The sequence below is a fragment of the Trachypithecus francoisi genome, unplaced genomic scaffold (assembly GCF_009764315.1).
Source record: "Trachypithecus francoisi isolate TF-2019V2 unplaced genomic scaffold, Tfra_2.0 Lachesis_group4, whole genome shotgun sequence".
NCBI classification, from domain to species: domain Eukaryota; kingdom Metazoa; phylum Chordata; class Mammalia; order Primates; family Cercopithecidae; genus Trachypithecus; species Trachypithecus francoisi.
In genome coordinates, this window is record NW_022681469.1 from 56720185 (window position 1) to 56743584 (window position 23400).

Sequence of the window (23400 nt, forward strand, 5' to 3'; positions counted from 1 at the left end):
ATGAACTGTATTTATATTTAATGGTGTGTGTGTATGAGACAGAAAAAAATTGGGCCCCAGTAGACATGATAGGCTCATTTTATCTTCATGGCTATCAACAGCTGTACCAAAGAAGATGGAAATGAATATGTATCCCTAGTTGCTTTCTTCCTGGTTCCTGTCTCCAGTCTTTCCCTCTGTCCCCAACCTGTCTTCCATTCTGTGAGCACTTTATACTCTTTGTAAAAGGCGGATATGACTACTTCACTCTCATCATCCATCAGCTACACACACTCCCATCATCTACACAACTGGATAAAGCCAACGCTCTTTAATATTACTCTACCTTGAAGACCCTCTGTGGTTTTGCCTCTGCCTCCCTTTCCAGCCTCACTTGCTTCAGTTTCTGTGTACACACTAATTTGCAGTGCCTACAGCCACTGAGCTTCCTTTGCTGCATGCTCCAAGTTGCTCCTTGCAGTTGTGCATTTGCTCTTTGCTTAGAATGCCCTTTCCCTTTGTCCCCAAGTGGTGCTTTCCTCTTTATCAGGTTTTAAGGCTTATTACCACCTCTTCTACGAAGACATCACTGGCTCCCAGGGCTGGGGTCACTGCTGTTCCTCTAGGTTCCTATGATAAATATCCTTAACCATAGGGTTTCAGCTTCCTCCACTAGCCTAAGAGACCCAAAGGGCAGGAGATGTGTCTTACTATTTGTGGTAGTCATGGCGCAACAGCACAAACTTTGGCATATTATATTCAATAATATTTAGTGAATGCAACCATCTGGAGATACCAAGTAGGCAATGGACAACATAGACAAGAATTGAGATTCCACCTTGGGTTGACATCTATGTATAAGTCATAATTAACATCATAAGAGTGAATAAGATCAATTTAGAAGGTATGAGAAGAGGAGAAGACTTAAGGTTGAGCCTTATGGAATGCTGACTTTTAGGAGCAGACAGAGGATATTCAGAAGGAATAGTAAGAGAAGTAAGTTGACAATGAAGAGGTATCACACAATGAAAGTGAGTAGAGTTTCAGAAAGAACCAAAGTGAACAGGTAAGAAAAGGACTGAACAATGCATTGTAGATTTGAGAATCAGAAGGGACTGCCACTTTTTGCTACAACAGTTTCATTGGGATATTGGAGCAGAAATCTACTTGCAATGAATTGTGAAGTGGACAAGAGATGAGAAGGTGAGGCATTAGGCATAAACTAATCTTTCCAGAAAAGTGTCTTAGAGAGTGGTAGAAGGAAAACAGGGACAGGGAAATGGAAACGGGTTTATGGAGGATGATGGAGAGTCAGCTGAAGCAACCCATGGAGCAAGTCCCTAAGGAGACAGGAGTTAATAGGAGGAAACGCCTGGCTGTGGAATGCCAATCACGAGGCACCAGCTCCATCATGAAGGCCAAGCCCTCCTCGCTGATGAAAAGACTGCATGAATTGGCCCCTTCCTGCTACCTCTCAGCCTCACTTTTACAGCCTCATCTTTCTAGTTTTTTCTTTCACATTTCTACTCTGTTTCAATACTGAACCACTTGGAAGTTCCCTGTTCATGTCATGCTATTTCATTGTGTCCTTGAACTTGTTTTTCCATCTGCCTAAATGACTACCCTTCCTTCCCCACCACCCCTATCCCAACTTGGCTAACACCTGTTCATTCTTTAATACACTCTTCAACTCTACTGGGTCTTCCCATTCTCTTTTTTTATTGACCTTTAAAAAGCAGATTATTGAGATATAATAAATTTATATTTGAGATTAAATTTACCCACTTAAAGTGTACAGTTTCATGGTTTTGTATTTTTACAGAGTTGTGTGACCATCACCACAACCAACTTCAGAATATTTCCCTCACTCCTAAAAGAACTCATGCCCATTAACAGTCACCCTTCATTTTCTCTCAACCCCCAGCCCTATGCAATTCTATTCACTTTTTGACAGTTAATTTCTAATATAATTTAATTTTTTGTTTGTTTGTTTTTGAGATGGAGTCTTGCTCTGCAGTCCAGGCTGGAGTGCAGTGGCGCCATCTTGGCTCACTACAGCCACCGCCTCCCGGGTTCCAGTGATTCTCTTGCCTCAGCCACCCAAGTAGATGGGATTACAGGCACGTGCCACTGCACCTGGCTAATTTTTGTTTTTTGTTTTTTGTTTTTTTTTTTTGTAGAGATGGGGTTTCACCATGTTGGCCAGGCTGGTGTCGAACTCCTGAGCTCAAGTGATCCACCCTCCTCGGCCTCCCAAAGTGCTGGGATTACAGGCGTGAGACACTGCGCCCAGCTGACAGAATTAATTTCTCTCTCTCCTGAGCTACATACAGTCTCAGTACTTCAGCACAGATCCTTCACACTGTGTATAACACTTACGTTTACATATATATCTCCTGTTTTAGAACTGAGCACTTTGAAAATCCTGCTTTAGTAATTTTTCCCCATGAAATCCATCCCCCTATTTTCACAGTAAAACATCTTTTCAAAACATGGAAGGCATTATACACAAATAGAATGTGTACACAAAAATGTTAAGACCCTCAGAACTCCTCCACTCCTTGCCTCAATACAAAGATTCAGCATTTAAATTAGTTGTTTAATCCCTGACCAGCAGAACATAAAGAACCACCCATAAAGAAACTAAGCATCTTCTCAGTGGCTTGTACTTTAATATAAATAACCTGTTTCTTTATGTTCAAAAGTGCCCTTAAGGGTCATCCACAAGAAATGGAGGCATAGACAGATGTGTCAAAGATCACATCAGAGAAAAAATGTTCTACTTTCTCTGGTTGCACTCTTTTTCCACTAGCAAAGCGAACGTGGGCTTCTTCATGAAGAAAGATTTTAAATCTTGACTACTACATTCTCCAGATGTCTGCCTGTGGTTATAATGAAGTTGTTTGTCAAGTGGATTTACTCTTTCTGTGGATGTTTTAGCACCTACTGTGTTAAATATGTTCTGCTAGGTGTTGGAGGGAATTAAAAAATGAATCATTTTTCAGTTCTTGTCCTCAGGGAGCTTCAGTTCTGTATTTGAGTAAAATATCAGATTCTTTGAGTTTGGCCCTCTAATAGGGAAGTCAAAACAATGCCATCTGCATTGAATTTGTGAACATCAAAGTCTTGTCCAATTTTGGAGTCTAATATTATATAGGGCCGATAATTTTATCCAGCTACATTTTACTATTGTTTTTCCCTTTGAGACGTAGACTGGGACACAGGCTCCGGAGTTGAGTAACATTCATTCAAAGAGCTTTGATTTCTAAGCTTGTCTTATGAAATATATTACATTCAGAAGGATTTGAGTACATTGAGGACAAATTCTTAAGCCATTCTGCAATGTAGGTACTCAGTTTTTGCATTTATGTGTTCAAATATTTGGGGATTAAATCCTGAGTTCTTTTAAGTACTAAGAATGGGAGTGTTCTAAATTTGTTTGGATGTTCAAGCTTTTTCAGACAGGAAAACGTAGAGAATGCATTACCTCCTCATCTCAATCTGAGAAGGGGAGTGGTCTAATTTTGTTTGGATGTCCAAGCTTCTTTAGACAGGAAAATGCAGAGAATGGATTGCCTCCTCATCTCAAACAGAAAGTCAGATTTCTTTGTGGTACATAAAGCTACTCCACCTTCCTCTTCCTGATCCCCACATTTTCATCTTCTTTGGGGCTGGCTGCCTCTCTGAGGGTGTTTAAGCCAGCTCTTTCTCCTCTCCTTGCCTCATCTCATTTGCATTTTGCCAAGGTCTTTCAACATGTGTATAATCACTTTGATACTTGATTAGCATGCTGAACGCTTTCAAAGACAGATTTTCTTTGTATTAAAATACGGTGCCACACGTTATGGTTATTCTCTCGATTCTTTTTGGAAAAATTGTACTGTACACATTTGATGTATCCACACCTATTCAAATCCTTCATTTTGGTGATGGGGCATCTAGAAAAAATGCTGACAGCTTGAATACTGTAGTTAAGACTAGTGTTTATCAAAACCTCTGCAGTGGCCTCTCATGAAGCATGGGTGCATAGAACCTTCCCTATAGCAGAATCACATAGATTTACAGCTTTCAAATAGAATCTTGTGTTCTCTTTAAGGCATGGTTTGCTGCCCCTGTAAATCAACCAATTCCTATCTGAGTGTGACGGATGCTGTGACCTGCAGGATTTTATTATTTTAAAAATCCATGACTACTGGAAATAGTAATGAATGGAATGTTAAACCTCAGTGATCCTGCTGAAAATAAACCTTTACTATCTTTAGTGGTGTTAGGAGTGGCCATATTTCTGATGCAGAATTCTTCTCAGAACCACATCTTCTAGCCTAGTGATGATTTAAATCTCTTCCAGACAGATAGATGCAACAGTCTATTCTTTTCGGGACTGAGGTAGTGTCAAACATTGCATACACCACTAATACTTAAACTGGCTGCCCTGTTGATGTTCTGGGGAGATTCATCAATCATTAAATACAAACCTGTTGCTACTCATTGTATTTTCTATAGTGTTACCTATACAAAAAGCAGCTTGTTGCAATCAATGCTTGCAATTCATCTGGTCTTGTAAATTTCATTGTAGAATCTGTGCTTGAAACCTCTGTTTTTCTACCTCTCTTATTTCATGGTCACAGTACTTACTCTCTTACTTCAGTTTTCAGCTTTCTGGGGGAAGGGTGCTTGAGTCTTTGAGATCCTCCCCCACCTAACCCCAACATTGAATCTCCTGCCCAACTGGTATATAGCCTATATTTTATTTTAGCCATCTCAAACTTACCATAAATCTGTTGAAAATCTGTTCAGCTATTTAAAATATTTAGTTAACAGAACCACAGAAGCTTAATTACACATACACACATCTATGTATAAATGTATATGTGTATAAATATGGACTGTTACTAAAGTTCCACTGTTGAGAGTGTTTACTATTCCTGTCTTTCAGAATAATTTTAATAAGTTTAAAATGGATGAGTTTTTAATTGCTTTCCTGCATATGAAGAGTCAGAAGTGTTTGACACTTTGACATTTGAGCTCAAATTTCTTGTGACAGAGTTGAACTTGCATGGGTTCACATTTTAATGAAGTGTCATTGTGATGGAATGAGACTTGATTTCCAAGGAAAGGGAAAAGGAGGGAGTAATGATGCTTTGAGCAAAAGCATTGGCTTCTATTTAATTTCATTTCAACCTAATAGCCGATAAAGAATATGAAGAAAGCAACTCTTGCATGTATTTTTTTCTGGAACAGGAAGAGGGATAATAGAAAGATAATAGGGAAATTGCAAAGCCTGATACAATTTGATAAGCGTCTCCACTCTGTTTTTCATGCAGGATGAATCAATGAGACACATTTCTGAGGGCTGCCCGGGGGTCCTGTATCTCAATCTGTCTAACACAACTATCACCAACAGGACGATGCGACTCCTGCCGAGGTAATGTTGGTGTTATTTGTATGACACTGAAAATAATTATGCTCCCAAAGTCTCTGGCTTGCTCTAGCATTCTGCAAAGGCAGTGCTCCCTTTATCAACACCCCACCACTGTGGCACTGCTATTCTTATAAGAGGATTGCTGCTTTCAAGTCCCTAAGCTAGTGCCTAAACTGGTCTGCCTTGACTAGCATTTTTGTCACTCTTACAGCAGTGTGCCCAGTAGCTTGAGTTAGACTTTGCCTGTTTCTTTCTGGTCCCCCATCCTGGGCATTTGAGCTCTCTGACCCTTACATTCCAGTCTGGTGTCTGGGACCTTTTTTTTTTTTTTTTTTGAGACAGAGTCTTGCCCTGTTGCCCAGGCTGGAGTACAGTGGCATGATCTCAGCTCATGGCAACCTCCGCCTCCCGGGTTCAAGCGATTCTCCTGCCTCAGCCTCCCACGTAGTTGGGATTACAGGTGCCCACCACCACGCCTGGCTCATTTTTGTATTTTTAGTAGAGATGGGGTTTCTCCATGTTGGTCAGGCTGGTCTCAAACTCCTGACCTCAGGCCCGCCTGGGCCTCCCAAAGTGCTGGAATTACAGGTGTGAGCCACCGCACCCAGCGGACCTCTTTATAATAGAATGCCAACATCCTGATTACCAAACTTTGAACACATTTGTCCCAGATCCCTGTTCCCATGCTCGGGCTACCTGTTGAGATTCCCACCACCTCTAAGGAGCTTGACTGGTTGTGTTTTACTGTTTATGGAGTGTTGACAACATTGGACATGAATATTGCTTCTCTTTTTTTGGAGGAGAAGGGACAGAATAACTAAAAAGTTGACAGAATATTCAAATTCATCAAAAATTTTTCTTTTTAGTTTGTTTTCAAACAGGGTCTTACTCTGTCACCCAGGCTGCAGTGCAGTGGCACAATCATGGCTCATGGCAGCCTCAGTTTCCTGGGTTCAAACAATTCTCCCACCTCAGCCTCCTGAGTAGCTGGGACTACAGGAGCATGCCACCATGCTCATCTAGGTTTTGTATTTTTCTGTAGAGATGGGGTTTCACCATGTTGCCCAGGCTGGTCTCAAACTCCTGGGCTCAAGTGATCTGCCCACTTGGGCCTCCCAGAGTGCTGGCATGAGCCACCATGCCTGGCCCAATTATTCTTTATTTTCATTACAGTAAGGCCAGTCAGGAAGGGTATATGATCACACTAGGAGAGATTCAAATTTGACTTTGGGAAAACATTTCTCAAACTACTGTGAAAGAATGAACTATTTTTGAGAACACAGCTTTTTAAAGCTCCTTTGAAAAATAACAGTGATGAGACATTTAAAAAAGCTTACACAGAAAATTCTGGGTGATAATTTTCTTTATCTTCTGACTTTAACCATTTTCTGCAAATGTGCCAGCTTAAGAAGTGACACCGTATTTTCTATTTATCCCACTAATTAAGCTGCCACAGTTTTTTAGTCAAATCTATAAAGTTTTCCCTTTGAAATTTCTTCTGATGCTCTTAAACATAGAGAGTCTTCCTCCTGTCAGGCATTTAATATACATTTGCTTATTTTTCTGTATTCATGTATTTTTACTTAGATATATAATCAATCTGTAATTAATCTTGGTAGATGAATGAAGCGATGATCTAAATCAGGGGTCAGCAAACTATAACCCATGTGGCCCAAGGCCTAGTTTTTTGCAGTATATAAGCTAAGCATAGTTTTACTTTTTTTTTTTGAGATGGGGTTTTGCTCTTGTTGCCCAGGCTGGAGTGCAATGGCACGATCTCAGCTCACCACAACCTTTGCCTCCCAGGTTCAAGCGATTCTCCTGCCTCAGCCTCCCAAGTAGCTAGGATTACAGGCACGTGCCACCACACCCAGCTAATTTTGTATTTTTAGTAGAGAGGTGTTTCTCTGTGTTGGTCAGGCTGGCCTCAAACTCACATCATTAACAAGCAGATTTTGGACATACCTCTTTGACATATATCACTTGTGTCTTATTAATGTTAATAACATAATTCATATTGGAACTGTAATCATTCTTCAAGTTCAACCATTGGTTGGCTGGCTACATTTATAAGAGTTTCATTGACAAAAGCCAATGAAAACATTGTGTGAGAATTGATTGACTACGTGGAATTAACAGTAAAGAATATTGTATATTTTATCATTTGTAAGTTGCAGGCTACACATCCTTTATATCTGCAAAATAGTAAAATATAAAATTTAATGCACATACATTTATATGCATACTTTTTTTGGAAAGCCAGTTGTTAGATACTTATCAGTAAACCAATAATTAAACTAGGAGCTAATTTATATTTTTGCATTTGCATGATTTGATTTCTCTCCTTTTAAAAGTAAAAAAAAAAAATATGGTCATGAAATGACTTCTAAATAAGAATTTGGGAAAAGTTTGTGTAATTTGTTAAGTATTGTTTTAGCTTTCTAAACCAGTTATTCTATATTTGCTTTCCTCTTTCACTCAGTAATGTTTATTTATTTATTTAAAAAATTTTTTTTTTTTTGAGACAGAGTCTTCCTCTATAGCCCAGGCTGGAGTGCAGCAGCATGTCCTCAGCTCACTGCAACCTCTGCCTCGTGGGCTCAAGCAGGTCTCCTGCCTCAGCCTCCTAAGTAACTGGGATTACAGGCATGTGCCACCACACCCCGCTAATTTTTGAATTTTAGTAGAGACGAGGTTTCATCATGTTGGCCAGGCTGGTCTCAAACTCTTGACCTCAAATGATCCACCCACCTTGGCCTCCCAAAGTGCTGGGATTACAGGAGGGAGCCCCCATGCCTGGCCTTGATCCAGTATTATTTAGAGCAAAATTTTTGGTTCTAAGTAGTTGAAGTTTCTTCAGTTGAACTTCTGCTTTTAATTAGGCACTCTGGTCAAGAAATGTGGACTGAATTATTTCTACTTTTTGGAATTTATTGAGATTTCTTGGTATACTAGTTTATAATTAATTTCTAAAAGTCATCCATGGATACTTAAAACAGAGCTTCTTTTATTTTTTATTTTTTATTTTTTTTGAGATGGAATCTTGCTCTGTCACCCAGGCTGGAGTGCAGTGGTGCTGTCTCGGTTCACTGTAGCCTCCGCCTCCTGGGTGCAAATGATTTTCCTGCCTCAGCCTCCCAAGTAGCTGGGACAACAGGCGCATACCACAACACCCGGCTAATTTTTGTAATATTAGTAGAGACAGGGTTTCATCGCATTGGCCAGGCTGGTCTCAAACTCCTGACCTCAGGTGATCCACCCACTTCAGCCTCCCAAAGTGCTGGGATTATAGACAGGAGCCACTGTGCCCGGCCCAGAGTTTCTTACAGAGAACAAAATTTCTGGGTGTATATACGCATAAATTCTTGATATGTCATTATAATAGTGATATATTAGTTGCCTATTACGATCAAGCTTCTCTTTATTTTGATGTTATTTTACAACCTTATTAACAAAGGTTAATAAGCATCATGTTTCATTACAGATTATAGCATTTATTCACATGAAGTGATACTCTTTATGCTGGTTGATGTTCTTTGCCTTGAATTCATTTTGTTTTGTTTTGTTTTGAGATGGAGTCTCGCACTGTCACCCAGGCTGGAGTACAATGAAGTGATCTCAGCTTACTGCAACCTCTGCCTCTGGGTTCAAACGATTCTCCTGCCTCAGCCTCCTGAGTAGCTGGGATTACAGGTGCCTGCCACCACTCCAGGCTAATTTTTGTATTTTTAGTAGCAACAGGGTTTCACCATGTTGGCCAGGCCAGTCTTGAACTCCTGACCTCATGATCTGCCCGCCTCAGCCTCCCAAAGTGCTGGGATTACAGGTGTGAGCCACCATGCCCGGCCTGAAGTTTTTAACTGTTATCAACATAGTTACCTTTGTTTTCTTTTGCTTGTTCTTTTTGTGGAATAACTACATTTCTCCGTATTTTTAACTTTTGTGATGCGGGATTTTAGGTTTATCTTTTATATGCAGCACGTAGCTAACTTCTATTTTTAAATTCATTCTCTTTGCCTTTTTAAAGACAGCAGTTTAAAAGATCAATATTTATTGTCAAAACTGAGTGTATGGGCCATGTGTGGTGATTTGCTGTAACCCCAGCAGTTTGGGAGGCTGAAGTGGGCGGACTGCTTGAGCCCAGGAGTTTGAGACCAGCCTGGGAAACATGGTAAAACCCCATCTCTACAAAAAAATACAAACATTAGCGGGGTATGGTGGCATTCACCTGTAGTCCCAGCTACTCAGGAGGCTGAGGTGGGAGGATCACTTGAACATGGAGGTTGAGGCTGCAGTGAGTCGTGATTGTGCCGTGACAGTGTAAGACCCTATCTCAAGAAAAAAAAAATTGAGTGTATGGTTTTATTTTTATCATCTTGTTTTATGTTTTGGTTTTTATGTTACTGCACTGTACACAGTGTTTCTGTCTTTTGCTCTGTGAACTATGTTTACTTGTATATCTGAAGGTATTCAAAAGGTACATACACATTTTGTTGTGTGTTCTAATTGGTGGCTATTGGCATGTTTTTAAAAACATACTTTAACAAGCATTTATCTAATTACCAAAGTCAAGATGAAACAATAACTTTTGACTCCTCCTGTGTTACACAATGATCTAATACATTTCAATTGTCCCTCTACTTCTCCCTTGAACTTGACACCCCTTCACACCTACTCCTCTGTATGAACACACATGGTATTTCTGGTTTTTGCTAATCATTTAACTTTCTTTTTAATATTGAATTGTAGTGTTTGCACTCAATATTGTAATTATATTTATAATGAGTATGTAGTCTTAACTCTAGGCCATGCATTGATGGTCTTTTTTCTCACAACTTACTTATTCTTTAGCCTTGATTTTGATTTATCTGATGATAACTGGAAATACAATTTTAAAAATCTTTCTTCAGTAAAGATGCATGAGAGTCAGATATTTTAGCCATTGATCTCTGAAAATGACTATTATCTTGGAGGATGAACAGAAACTTCTCTTCATGTATAGTTCTTGAATCATGTTCTGTATTTTATCTTTAAAACCCTAATGTTTTAGATATTGGTCAATCAACTTTGATATTTCAGTTTATAGAAAGTCTGAAGCCAGCATGTTTTTTGTTCCTTTGTTGGTAAACTATTTTTTCCTGCTAAGATGCTTGCAAGACTTTCCTTTTCTCTGAGAAACTGAGGACATTCCCAACCTTAATTGTGTTCCTTCAATTTATTTTTCCTGGTACATTTTAAACCATTTGAACACTAAAACGTATTTTTTCTCAGCTGGGGAAGGCATTTTTCTTCTTAATGCTTCTATCCATTTGTTCAGAGTTTATCACAAGAATCTCCTTTTATTTTTAGATCCGATTTTATTCCTGTGCCTCAAAGTTGTCTCATCATTTTTATCTCTATATGCCTTTCCATTAGCATCGTGCCTTCTCTATAGCAGTAATTCTTGAAATATATTTTAGGAACAGTGGTATTCTTGTAAATGCTTAGCTGGTTGGTGGCAAGGGTGAGTAGAAGCACCAATTCCTAGTGTTTACTGATTTCTGTGGTGTAAATAATTCCACCGTGGCTGATTTTAAGCTATCAACACAATGTCACTGAATGTGGAGTTGGGAAAAGATGCTAACAATTGACTCCCATGAGCTGGTGCAAGCTGACTCCAGTGACCCTGAGGTTTCTCTAACACTGTTTCAGGAATTCCTTAAGGTCCTCCAGTCCTGTAATATTGAATACCATGCAGTACTTTCTTTAGGCATTCTGTACTGTGATATGTAAATATGTATATATATGTGTGTATATATATGAATATATGTACATGTATGTATGTGCATAAAAGAGTATTATACAATCCATAAATCATAGGTGAAAATCTGAACTTACAAAGTAGATGATTTGGGAGTCTTTTTTTGTTTCGTTTTGTTTATAGACAGGGCCTTGCTCTTTCACTCAGGCTACAATATAGTGTGATGATAGCTCACTGCAGCCTCAAACTTCTGGGCACATCCAGCTAAATTTTAAAAAATTTGTGTAAAGACAAGATCTCACTATGTTCCCTAGGCTGGTCTCAAACTTATGGCCTCAAGCAGTCCTCTTGCCTCAGCTTCCCAAAGTGCTGGGGTTATAGGCGTGATCCACTCTGCCTGACCCAGGGTGTGTTTATATCATATTACAAATTATTTTTAACTTAAAACATATTTATTTTCAATCATACATTGAAATAGCTTTTTTTCTCCTTAGATTTGAAGGTAATATGACAGCTATGCATATATTTTTAGGGACATTCATTTTACAAATGAAGTTATACCTTTAGTAGGCAATAGATAGAAAAGTAGGACCCAAAATAAGAATTTTGTTTGGCTTTTCCTTCTAGTTCTTTCCATTGAGAGAATATTCAGAATAGATACTACTTGATACTGATTTTTTGGTCATGTAAAAAAGTATACTAACTTATCTATGATAAAAATACATTTCATAATGATTCTCTGTTTTTGCTGTTTTCCATTGTTTCAAATATGCTTGGATACGCAAAAATGTTCTTGAAACTGCAAATAACCAGAGAAATGTTGGTTGTTTCTGCTGTCATTCTCTCTTCATTGCCTTTAGTATTTCTTTCCAAAAAAAGTACTTGCCAAAAGAAAAATGTAATTTGTTTGTCCTTGGCAACAATGATTTGCCAGCTTTTTGAATATTTTTTTCTCACTTCTTTGGGGACTTGCTCAGTTCTCTAAAGTTGAAAATGAGGGCTGCCTAAAGCTCATGCCCATTCCAGGAAATTTGTTGCCTCTAAATGTTTCCAGAATTAAACACTTTCTATTTATTCCTAGTGTCACAACCTAGGTGGCACTCTCAGCACCTCATCTGGCACAATATCCTGGTGGTGCTGCCTCTGGTCTCTTCTCCCTTCAATCTGCTGTGTCTCATGCTCCAAGAAGTGTCATCCTGGAACAATCTTCTTATCATGTCTTTGACATGCCTAAGGTCTAGGTTTATCCCTCACTCTCTGTTAACATTGTCCAATCAAACTTCTCTGCCTAGGTTTCCCAAGAGAAGCCCTTAACTCCAGTCATCTGATTGCTGCATGCTTCACATTCTCTATAGCTGCAGTGCCTTTCTCCTTCTCATGGCTAATCCACAGCCTTCACACCTTAAGTCTCGCCATCTACCAGAAATCCACAGTGATTTTTCCTTTGCCTGAATTCTAATAACAACATTCATTCACTTGTTCACCATGTATTGATCAACTAGTATGTGCAAGGTGTTCTGGGCATGCAGTACTGAGTAAAGCTATTATGATCTCTGCTCTTTAATTGAGTCTTAAATGCTATAGTGGAGTAGTATCCAATTGTTCTTTATATAGATGAACTGACCTTTCAGTTGGTTTGGAAATTTCTTATTGTCAGGGACTATCATGATCTATAGTCTCACCAGTGCCCATCAAAGTGGGGCAGACAGAGTAAGCTGTTGTCTTGACTGGACAACTTCAAGGTCTACCCTGTAAATAGAAGGCCAGATCACTCCATTTAGGTTTTCTGCAGAATTCTATTACTTGAAATGCCACTGTGAAACCAAAGAGCCCAACACTCAGCTCAAAAGAATCCACATGCAAATTCCCTCTTTCACAGACTAGGCCTTGTCTTGGTGATTTATTTAGAGAAATTTTTATTTAAATACATAATTTTCCATTCATCTTAGTAGTAAGTCCTTCAGGTGTTAGAAATCTAACACAAATGACCTCAATTCTTTAATGGAAAAAAGCCAAAAGAGAGGAGAAAAAAACATTTGTAGTTTCTATAATAATTGTAATTTCTCTAAAGATTATAGTAATAGCAGAAAAATAAATAAATCACAAAGAGAGAACTCAGCCCCCAATAAGAAACAGTTATCAAATAATTAGAAAAAGATAAAAACAAGCTGTAAACATTGCCTCAAAGCAGAATTAGAATTACCAAGTGTTCTGTGGGCTGGGAAAATGATGAATCAGATCTTACTCATGCAGGGGACACGCGTCTTTGCCAAAATTCAGAATAAAGAGCATCAGTATTGCACAAAATTTGCCACCTGTGATTTTGCTGTCAACTGACACTTTTCCCGTCCCTAGCAGCTTTAAGTCTGCAGAACTGTAAATCCTTAGAAAGGCCTACAGGGCCACTCAATATTCCTGAGCTTTGCCTTCAAACTGATGGTTCCCATGAGGTTCCACTTTGAAAAGAGCTATCCAGGGACTTTCAGTCCGGGAGTCACTTAGTCTAATGAACAGCCTCTTTTATCTAAACCAGAGAGGTTCTTAGCTGGGGAGCAGTGGATTCCCCCAAGAGGATCAGGGATAGAATTCAGGAGCTCCATGAATTTTAATGGGGGATATAAAAAAACTCATCTCGGCTAGGCACAGTGGCTCATGTCTGTAATCCCAGCACTTTGGGAGGCTGAGGTGGGCAGATCACTTGAAGTAAGGAGTTTGAGACCAGTCTGGCCAACATGGTGAAACCCTGTCTCTAATAAAAATACAAAAAAAAATTAGCTGGGCGTGGTGGCGGGTACCTGTAATCCCAGCTACTCGGGAGGCTGAGGCGGGAGAATCCCTGAGTCTGGGAGGTGGAGGTTGCAGTGAGCCGAGATCACACCATTGCACTCCAGCCTGGGTAACAGAGCGAGACTCTATCTCAAAAAAAAAAAAAAAAAAAAGAAGAAGAAACTCATCTCTACTTTCATTAAGCTGTAATTGAAATGTAAGTAAAAACTACAGAAGTGTTAGCAGTCTCTGGAACATGTTTACTCATATAAATCAAAAATATATTCTTATCACATTTCAATTGTTATAAGTATTTCAAAATATCACTGATACTTCACAATCACAGCAGTTACCAGAACTGCCACAAAATCTTATTTAATATGTTAATAAAGAAGCACATATATTAGTATTCCACTCTTTTTTATTTGATAATTATATATTTCAATATAATTGACTGTTTTTGTAATCTTATATATTTTATTTTATGCATTTAAAAACATTATGCCAAGAAAGGGGTCCAGAGACCTCAGCTGACTGCCAAAAGCCAAAGGTATCTGTGACATTAAAAGTTAAGAGCTCCTAGCTCAATTCTCGTTTTTGATATTTGTTAACTGATCACATGGATTTAAAGAAATTGAATATAGGTGTAGATCGGCGTATAGATTCAATGTGAAATCCTTCAAACTCTTGAAATTATTGTATGTACCACTCTTGGAGATAAGTATCCATTTCATTAAATGGAAGAATAATACAAACTCCATAAAAATAGTTAATGTGTTACTATCATTTCACATAGTAGTAGCAATAATATTACATATAGTTTTAAATCTTCTACTATGTCCCTGCAGATTTTGATTGTTAAAATCACCCTGAAGATAATACTGTTATTTCTGTGTTCTCATTTAATCATCACACCTTTAAAGGGAACAAGCAGATCAGATTACATCCATGTTCCAGATGAGAAAACTGAGGTTCAGGAAAGCTAGAGGCCCCACAGTTGATCAGCGTAAAAAAAAAAAAAAAGATAGTATTTTAATCTCCACTTAACAAATGAGAAAACAATCTCTGAGAGGTTAGGGAGGTTGCAGTTAAGTTTCAGGGCTTGGATTTACATCTCGTTTGGCCGGATTCAAAAACCTTGTGTATTTTGCATTGTGTCATGCTGCCTGCCTCACAACTCCTTTCTACAGATTATGGAGCTGAAGGATTGCTAGAAATGACACCCTGGTGCGCCTCTCCCTACCCCAAGAAAATTGTACTCAATTGAATCACAGGATGTACTCAAGGGAGAGGAAGATAACGCATTTCCAAAACTTGAGCACAGCTCAGTCCACTCCACAGCCCCAAGAGAGGGGGCGTGTCTTTGGGATATTAGCACTGCTTTCTCCTTCAGGCCCTGCCCACCCAGTCACTGGTGAATCCAAAACCTTCCCCCTCGCTCTGTCGAATCTCACGTACACAGCCTTTCCCAGATCGGGACTTGTGTTCTGAATCAAGTAATTTGCTATGGAATGCAAATCATTATATCGTATAGATGTGCTTTTCAAAATCTGATTAATGGTCAGTGCTTGTATATCTTAGTTCCCATTTATGGGAAGGTAAACTTTATTCACCTGTGTGATTTTGAGGGGCAGAGAAGCATTTTCTCCTCACTTTTCATTCTTTTTGCTTTGTAATTTGCTCTTACGCTGTTGCAGATCACAAACTAAGAGCATGATTGCTAATTCCATTAGAAGACCAGGCAGTAGTGGGAGTCCTTAACCTCTTAAAAAGTGCCAGGCTTTCTAAGCACAGTGGCTTACGCCTGTAATCCTAGCACTTTGGGAGGCCGAGGCGGGTGGATCACCTGAGGTCAGGAGTTCGAGGCCAGCCTGGCCAACATGGCGAAACCCCGTCTCTACTAAAAATACAAAAATTAGCCAAACGTGTTGGCACACACCTGTAATCCCAGCTACTTGGGAGGCTGAGGCAGGAGAATCGCTTGAACCGGGGAGTTGGGGAAAGCAGGGAGGAGGTTGCAGTGAGCCGAGATCTCACCATTGCACTCCAGCCTGGGCAACAAGAGCAAAACTCTGTCTCAAAAAAAAAAAAAAAAAAAAAAAAGTGCCAGGCTTCGGAGGGCTTGGAAAATTGTCCACAGAGTGTCCTCAAACTGTGAGCCCTCGCATAGTAGTACAGGCTCATCCTAACTACCCTCCTTTTTTCTGGAAGCTCTCATTTTGGTCATTGTGGTAATACCATATTTAATCTGTTTCAACTCCAGCAAGATTTATAGTCTCTGATGTTGCTTTTAATTCTTCTCATGTGTTGCCCACTTATTTGCAAACTGGTCTTCTTAATCCATGCTTAAACTCTGCATATCAATTAGTCTTTCTTTAACTATAATAATGAAACTGTTACAAAATCATGCATATTTAAACCTATTTTTAAAAATCATTTGCTTATCAGATCTATTTTAAGAGCATGGTTATGTTCAATTTTGCCTTCTGTCCCAAATCCCCACTCTCCTGTAACAGTCTCCATTTAAATGTTTACAAAGGATTTGTCCTTCTATATATTTTGCACATTATTTTGGTACTCCAGAGATAAAACCTAAAAGCAACAATAAACTCTGCAAATTTGGTTTCACTTCCAATGTGATTGCCTCCCCCACCTCACACACACCAAAAAAGCTTTATCCCAGGCAACTTTCTTAAAAATCTAGGCAAATATTATTGCATTATTAGTACTTTCACTTGAAATGTATTACAATTATGTGTTACTCTAGTCTCCTTTAATTAACAGGTAGAGAGTTAACAGTAAAGTTAAACGTTGAACATCTGCAAGAAGAAGAGTTGAATTTACAGTTTTCTTTGTCATAGTGGCTTAAGAAAGATTTGAGAGAACAACTGAAGTATAATACTTTCCTTGCTCTCTTTCTTGCCTTGTCTTTTCAGGCACTTCCACAACTTACAGAATCTTAGTTTGGCTTATTGCAGACGGTTCACAGACAAAGGCTTACAGTACCTGAACTTGGGGAATGGATGCCACAAGCTCATCTATCTGGACCTCTCCGGCTGCACCCAGGTTTGTCTTTCAGTCTTCTCTTTGCTGCGGTGTGTGAGGAAGTTCTCCAGAGAACGGGCTGCATTCAGCCCTCACGTTATACTAATGCTGTGCACGGACTGCAGCACACTTTTCAGAGGTTTTAAATTACATGGCCCCAGCTGCTGAAATTTTCCCCAGGATTGCTACTATAGGCTCTTGGCTTCCTTCCACTGGAGTGTCACACAGACAAACAGGCAGAGCTCATTGGATGAGGAAACGGACCACTTTTATGGAGACAGTCTGAGCACAATTCTAAAGCAGAATCCAAGTCCTGAAAACTCTGGAGTTGCTTCCAAGACACAAACAAAGGAGAGTGTTTTGAGGGAGAATTTTGCACGGGATTCCTGAAAAGTCAATTAACTCCCACATGGGTTTTTTTTTGGGGGGGTAAAATGCTGCAAGTGATAAATAAGAAAAGAAAATACAACAAAAACTTGTAATTTAAAAAATTGCATTACACCCTTGGGCTGAATAACATGAAGATTTGAGATCTGCGTGGGAAAATATTTTAAGTTTGAGGGAACAGGACTTGGAAAGTTGGGCAGAAAATTGGGTAAAGTTGCGGAGGATAGGGCATGGCACTTTGGAAGTAGCTACTGCCTCATTGATAGTTTCTTCTGCTTTAATTTCAATAGATTTAAGCCATAATTCTTTTAACTTATTTTCTTCTGCCTTTCTGTGTATTTTATTAATTTGGTGTCATAGTATGTTCATTATTCTCTGAGAATAATATAATAGCACAGGTGAAAACTGACTGAAATACTGATAGTTATCATTTCTTGAGTCATTACCGTATGCCAAGCATTGTGTTGAGTGCTGTACACAGATCAGATTTACTCCTGATACAATGCTGTGTGGTATGTATTTATTATGCTTATTTACAAATGAAGCGACCAAGGCTTAGGGTGGTTGAGTCAGTTGTCCAAATGTGCACAGCTGATGAAAGCACGTGGTACTAATACAGTTTTAAGCATCTGTTGGTAGATACTGGGGCAGGCAGAGTCCCCTGGGAGAGCGGGAAATAAAAGGGCAGCATAGGTTTCCCCCCCAGGATTCTCGAATGGATGGAATTCTTACCTAGTCACCACCACTGACATCTTGTGGTATCCTGATGCACTGGGTAGTCTGGAGGGAGTGGGGGGCAAGGAGGGGAGGATTCTAAGTTAGGGCTATAAACATCTAACATTCATATTTGTTTAAAACTAATCTGCTGATGTGTAGCTTTGTAGCTTTTTAAACATCAACATCTACCATACCTTTATGACTGAGATGGCATTTGACGTTCTCCTCAGCACGACTGAATTTTAGACTGGCTTCTTACTGACTCTAGGCCCTGAATTCTTGTTTTCTTTTTTTTTTTTTTTTTTTTTTGAGACAGAGTCTCGCAGTCGCCCAGGCTGGAGTGCAGTGGCCGGATCTCAGCTCACTGCAAGCTCCGCCTCCCGGGTTTACGCCATTCTCCTGCCTCAGCCTCCCGAGTAGCTGGGACTACAGGCGCCTGCCAACTCGCCCGGCTAGTTTTTTCTATTTTTTTTTTAGTAGAGACGGGGTTTCGCCGTGTTAGCCAGGATGGTCTCGATCTCCTGATCTCGCGATCCACCCGTCTCGGCCTCCCAAAGTGCTGGGATTACAGGCTTGAGCCACCGCACCCGGCCACTTGTTTTCTTGTTTCTTAGAACATTTGTTTTAGAAAACTTGGAATTGTAAGTTCTTTCTCTGCCTCCTTTGAGATTTCCTTTTAATAAAAGCTTCTTGACAGTTTTACAACTCAGGAAAGTCTTCCTGAAGGACCTGAGATCTATCCCTTTGATATATAATCATCAAAGAAGATATCTCTCAGTTCCTGTGGTTGGGTAGAAGCCTAACTTTGATGGGCACCAATTAGCAAATGCTGATGGCCTAATCCCAGAGAATAATATTTGCAAACTCAGGAACAACTTAATGTGCTTGACATATCCCACTGATAAGCCTTCCCCTTAAATATAAATCCTTCAGTACTTTTCTAACTTGCCCTTGTACTTAAACCCTCCTCATGGTATGACTTACCTCCTTGTTCTTCTCAGTCTCTCAGTTACCATGAGGCAATTATTGTAGCAACAGTGCACAAATGTACACACAAGTGTCCTAAGGATAAATATTCTCAGACACAGTAAAGTTTAAATGAGAGGCTTCAAATCTATGACCTACTGCCCAGATATGCATACAAAACACACATAATTGGAGGAGGTGGAGCAAGATGGCGGAACAGAAGGCTCCACCCATTGTTCCCCACCCAAGGACACCAAATTAACAACTATCTACAGGGAAAAAACACCTTCATAATGTTTTAGGCTGGGCACGGTGGCTCATGCCTGTAGTCCTGGCATTTTGGGAGGCTGAGGTGGAAGGATCACTTAAGGCCAGGAGTTCAAGACCAGCCTGGGCAACACAGTGGGACCCATGTCTCTACCAGAAATGCAAAAACTTGGCCAGGCATGGTGGTGTATGCCTGTGGTTCCAGCTGCCCGGGAGGCTGAGGTGGGAGGATTGACTGAGCTTGGGAGGTTGAGGCTGCAGTAAGCTGTGATCCCACCACTGGGTTCCAGCCTGGGAGACAGAGTGAGACCTTGCCTCAAATAATTAAGTAAATGCGTTAATGCTTTTCTCTTGCACACCTGTATTTTGTTAGGAGTGTTGGCTGTCACCCTTATGGGTGAAAAAAGGCATCGTACCTTTCCACCCCATAGTACTAGCAGGACAGAGGCCTCAGGTGTCTAATAGCTGCTTGGTGGTGGTAAGGGGCAAGGGGAGCAGTGCATGGGGATTCACGTGGTGTCTAAGAAGGTGGAATCCAGCAGGGCACAGGCTATGTACAGTTGAGAGCCTGTGACAAACTGGAAAGCAGAGATTGGAGCTCGAGCCACCCTGAAGCACACACCATGCTGAGAGCTTTTCCTGGGCATCACATACAGCACTCTATGTGAATAAAGACCCCCCCTCCCCCACAATGCACAAAGGAAAAAAAAAAAAAGAAAAAGAAAAAAACACCTTCATAAGAACCAAAAATCAGATGAGCACTCGTTGTACCTGGTTTTAACTTCATATGGCTGAGTCACTGAAGAGATGGAAACAGTAGTCCTGAATCGCCAGTGCCACCCCTCCAGCATGGTGCAGAGAGCCTCTCCGGGTGCTGGGAAAGGGAAAATACAGCAATTGTGAGGCATTGAACTCAGTGCTGTCCTGTTGGATCAGAGAGGAAAACTGGACCAAACTTAGCTGATGCCCACCCACGGAGGGAGCATTTAACCCAGGCCTAGACACGGGAATTGCCAGTCACAGCAGTCAGAACTTGAGTTCTGCAAACCTCACCACCGAGTGCTACAGTGCGCTGTGCCTCCAGGTAAACTTGAAAAGGCAGCCTAGGCCATAAGGACTGTAACTCTTAGGCAAATCCTAGTGCTCAACTAGGCCCAGAGACAGTGGACTGAGGGATACATGACATACTGAGACACCACCTGGGGCAGCCAAGGGAGTACTGGCATCACCCCTCCACCAGCCCCAAGCCTCACCGTTCATCGCTCCAAAAGAGACCCCTTCCTTTCCCTTGAGGAGAGGAGAGAGGAGAGGAGAGGAGAGGAGAGGGAAGAGTGAGCAGGACTTTCTCTTGCATTTTGGATACCAGCTCAGCCATGGCAGGATAGGGCACCAGTCAGAGTCATAAGGCCCTCGTTCCGGGTTCTAGCTCCCAAGTGACATTTCTAGACACACCCTGGGCCAGAAAGGAACCTGCTGCCTTGAAGGAAGGGACCCAGTCCTGGCAGCATTCATCACCTGCTAACTGAAGAGCCCTTGGGCACTGAATGATTAGCAGCAATACCCAGCTACTACATTGAGCACCTTGGATGAGCCTCTATGACTTGTAGGCTTCAGGTGAGACTCAGCATATTACCAGCTAGGGTAGCTATGGGGCAAAACTCCTTCTGCTTAAGAGGGAAAAGCAGTGGGGACATCGTCTTGCACCTTAGATACCAGCATGGCCACAGGAGGGTAGAGCACTGAGGCAGGTTCTTGGGGTCCCCGATTCCAGGACTTGACTCTTATATGACAATTCTGGACCTGCCCTGGGCCAGAGGAGAGCCCACTGCCCTGAAGGGTGAGTCCCAGGGGAGGCAGCATTCACCACAAGCTGACTTAAGAGCCCTTGGGCCATAAGAGAAAATTATTGGTAGCCTGGCAATACTCTTCATGGCCTGGGGTGGTGGTGGCTACAAGGTAAGGCTCCTCTGCCTTCGGAAAGGGGAGGAAGAGTGGGAAGGACTGCATCCTGTAGTTTGTATGCCAGCTCAGCTGCAGTGCAGTAGAACACCAAGTAGACTTCTAAGGTTTTTGACTCTAGTCCCTGATTCCCAGAGGGCACCTAAGGACTCACCTGGGGTTTGGGGGACCTCACCATCCTGAAGAGAAGGACATAGGCCTGGCTGGCCTTGCCACCTGCTGATTGTAGAGCCCCAGGGCCTTGAGCAAACAATGGCAGTAGCCAGGAAGTGGTTATGGCAGGCTTTGGGCAAGACCCAATGCTGTGATAGCTTCAGGTCTGACCCAGTGCAGTCATAGTGGTGGAGGCCACAGGGGTGCTTGTTTCACTCTACCACCAGCTTTGGGTGGCTCAGAACAGAGAGAGACTCTGTTTGGGAAACAGAAGGGAAGAGAACAAGAGCCTCTGCCTGGTAATCTAGAGAATTCTTCCAGATCTTGTCTCAGACCATCAAGGTGGTACCTTGACAAGTGTGCAAGAACCACAGGATTACTGGGCTTGGGGTGCCCCCTAAAGCAGGTACAGCTTAGATTAGAACACTCAAGTCCTTTCAAATATCTGGAAAGCCTTCCCAAGAAGGATGGCTACAAATAAGCCCAGGCAGTGAAGACTACAGTAAATACCTAACTCTTCAATGCCCAGATGCCGAAGAATACTAGCATCAATACTATCCAGGAAAACATGACCTTACCAAATGAAGTAAATAAGGCACCAAGGGGCAATCCTGGAGAAACAGAGATATGTAATCTTTCAGACAGAGAATTCAAAATAGCTATGTTGAGGAAACTCAAATGAATTCAAGATAACACAGAGAAGAAATTCAGAATTCTATCAGATAAATTTAACAAAGAGATTGAAATAATTAAAAAGAAATTCTGGAGCTGAAAAATGCAATTGGTGTATTGAATAATACATCAGAGTCCTTTAATAGCAGAATTGATCAAACAGAAGGAAGAATTAGTGAGCTTAAAGAGTATTTGAATATATGCAGTCAGAGGAGACAAAAGAAAAAAGAATGAATCTTTATAGCAGCATGATTTATAATCATTTGGGTATATACCCAGTAATGGGATGACTGGGTCAAATGGTATTTCTAGTTCTAGATCCTTGAGGAATTGCCACACTGTCTTTCACAATGGTTGAACTAGTTTACAGTCCCACCAACAGTATAAAAGTGCTCCTATTTCTCCACATCCTCTCCAGCACCTGTTGTTTCCTGACTTTTTAATGATCACCATTCTAACTAGTGTGAGATGGTATCTCACTGTGGTTTTGATTTGCATTTCTCTGATGGCCAGTGATAATGAGTATTTTTTCATGTGTCTGTTGGCTGCATAAATGTCTTGTTTATTGTGGCACTATTCACAATAGCAAAGACTTGGAACCAACCCAAATGTCCATCAATGACAGATTGGATTAAGAAAATGTGGCACATATACACCATGGAATACTCTGCAGCCATAAAAAAGGATGAGTTCATGTCCTTTGTAGGGACATGAGTGAAGCTGGAAACCATCATTCTCAGCAAACTATCTCAAGGACAGAAAATCAAACACCACATGTTCTCCCTCATAGGTGGGAATTGAACAATGAGAACACTTGGACTCAGGGTGGGGAACATCACACACCAGGGTCTGTCGTGGGGTTGGGGGATGGGGGAGGGATAGCATTAGGAGATATACCTAATGTGAATGACGAGTTAACGGGTGCAGCACACCAACATGGCACATGTATACATATGTAACAAACCTGCACATTGTGCACATGTACCCTAGAACTTAAAGTATAATAATAATAATTTAAAAAAAGAGTGAAAAACAAGGAAGAACACCTACAGGATCTAGAAAATAGCTTCACAACAGCATATCTAAGAATTATTGGCCTTAAGGAGGAGGTAGACAAAGAGATAGAGGTAGAAAGTTTATTCAAAGGGAAATAACACAGCCTGGCCAACATGGTGAAATGCTGTCTCTACTAAAAATATAAAAATTAGCCAGATGTGGTGGTGGGTGCCTGTAATCCCAGCTACTCAGGAGGCAAAGGCAGGAGAATTGCTTGAACCCAGGAGGTGGAGGTTGCAGTGAGCCAAGGTTGTGCCACTGCACTCCAGGC

General features: G+C 40.9%; 2 protein-coding genes across 9 annotated transcripts in view; one reads left to right on the forward strand and one right to left on the reverse strand.

Annotated features, from left to right (window-relative positions):
- LRRC17 (leucine rich repeat containing 17) overlaps positions 1 to 17185 on the reverse strand; it is a 31448-nt gene extending 14263 nt beyond the window's left edge. Inside the window, exon 1 of the mRNA XM_033193681.1 lies at positions 16914 to 17185. The gene's annotated coding sequence lies outside the window, so the exon portion shown is untranslated. The remainder of the gene's footprint in view (positions 1 to 16913) is intronic.
- The window catches only part of FBXL13 (F-box and leucine rich repeat protein 13), a 282389-nt gene that overhangs the window by 156835 nt on the left and 102154 nt on the right, over positions 1 to 23400 (forward strand). For all 8 annotated transcript variants that reach the window (XM_033193672.1, XM_033193673.1, XM_033193674.1 and 5 more), the window contains 2 exons: positions 5304 to 5404; positions 16844 to 16973. In XM_033193672.1, the coding sequence (XP_033049563.1) occupies positions 5304 to 5404; positions 16844 to 16973 (231 nt within the window). The remainder of the gene's footprint in view (positions 1 to 5303; positions 5405 to 16843; positions 16974 to 23400) is intronic.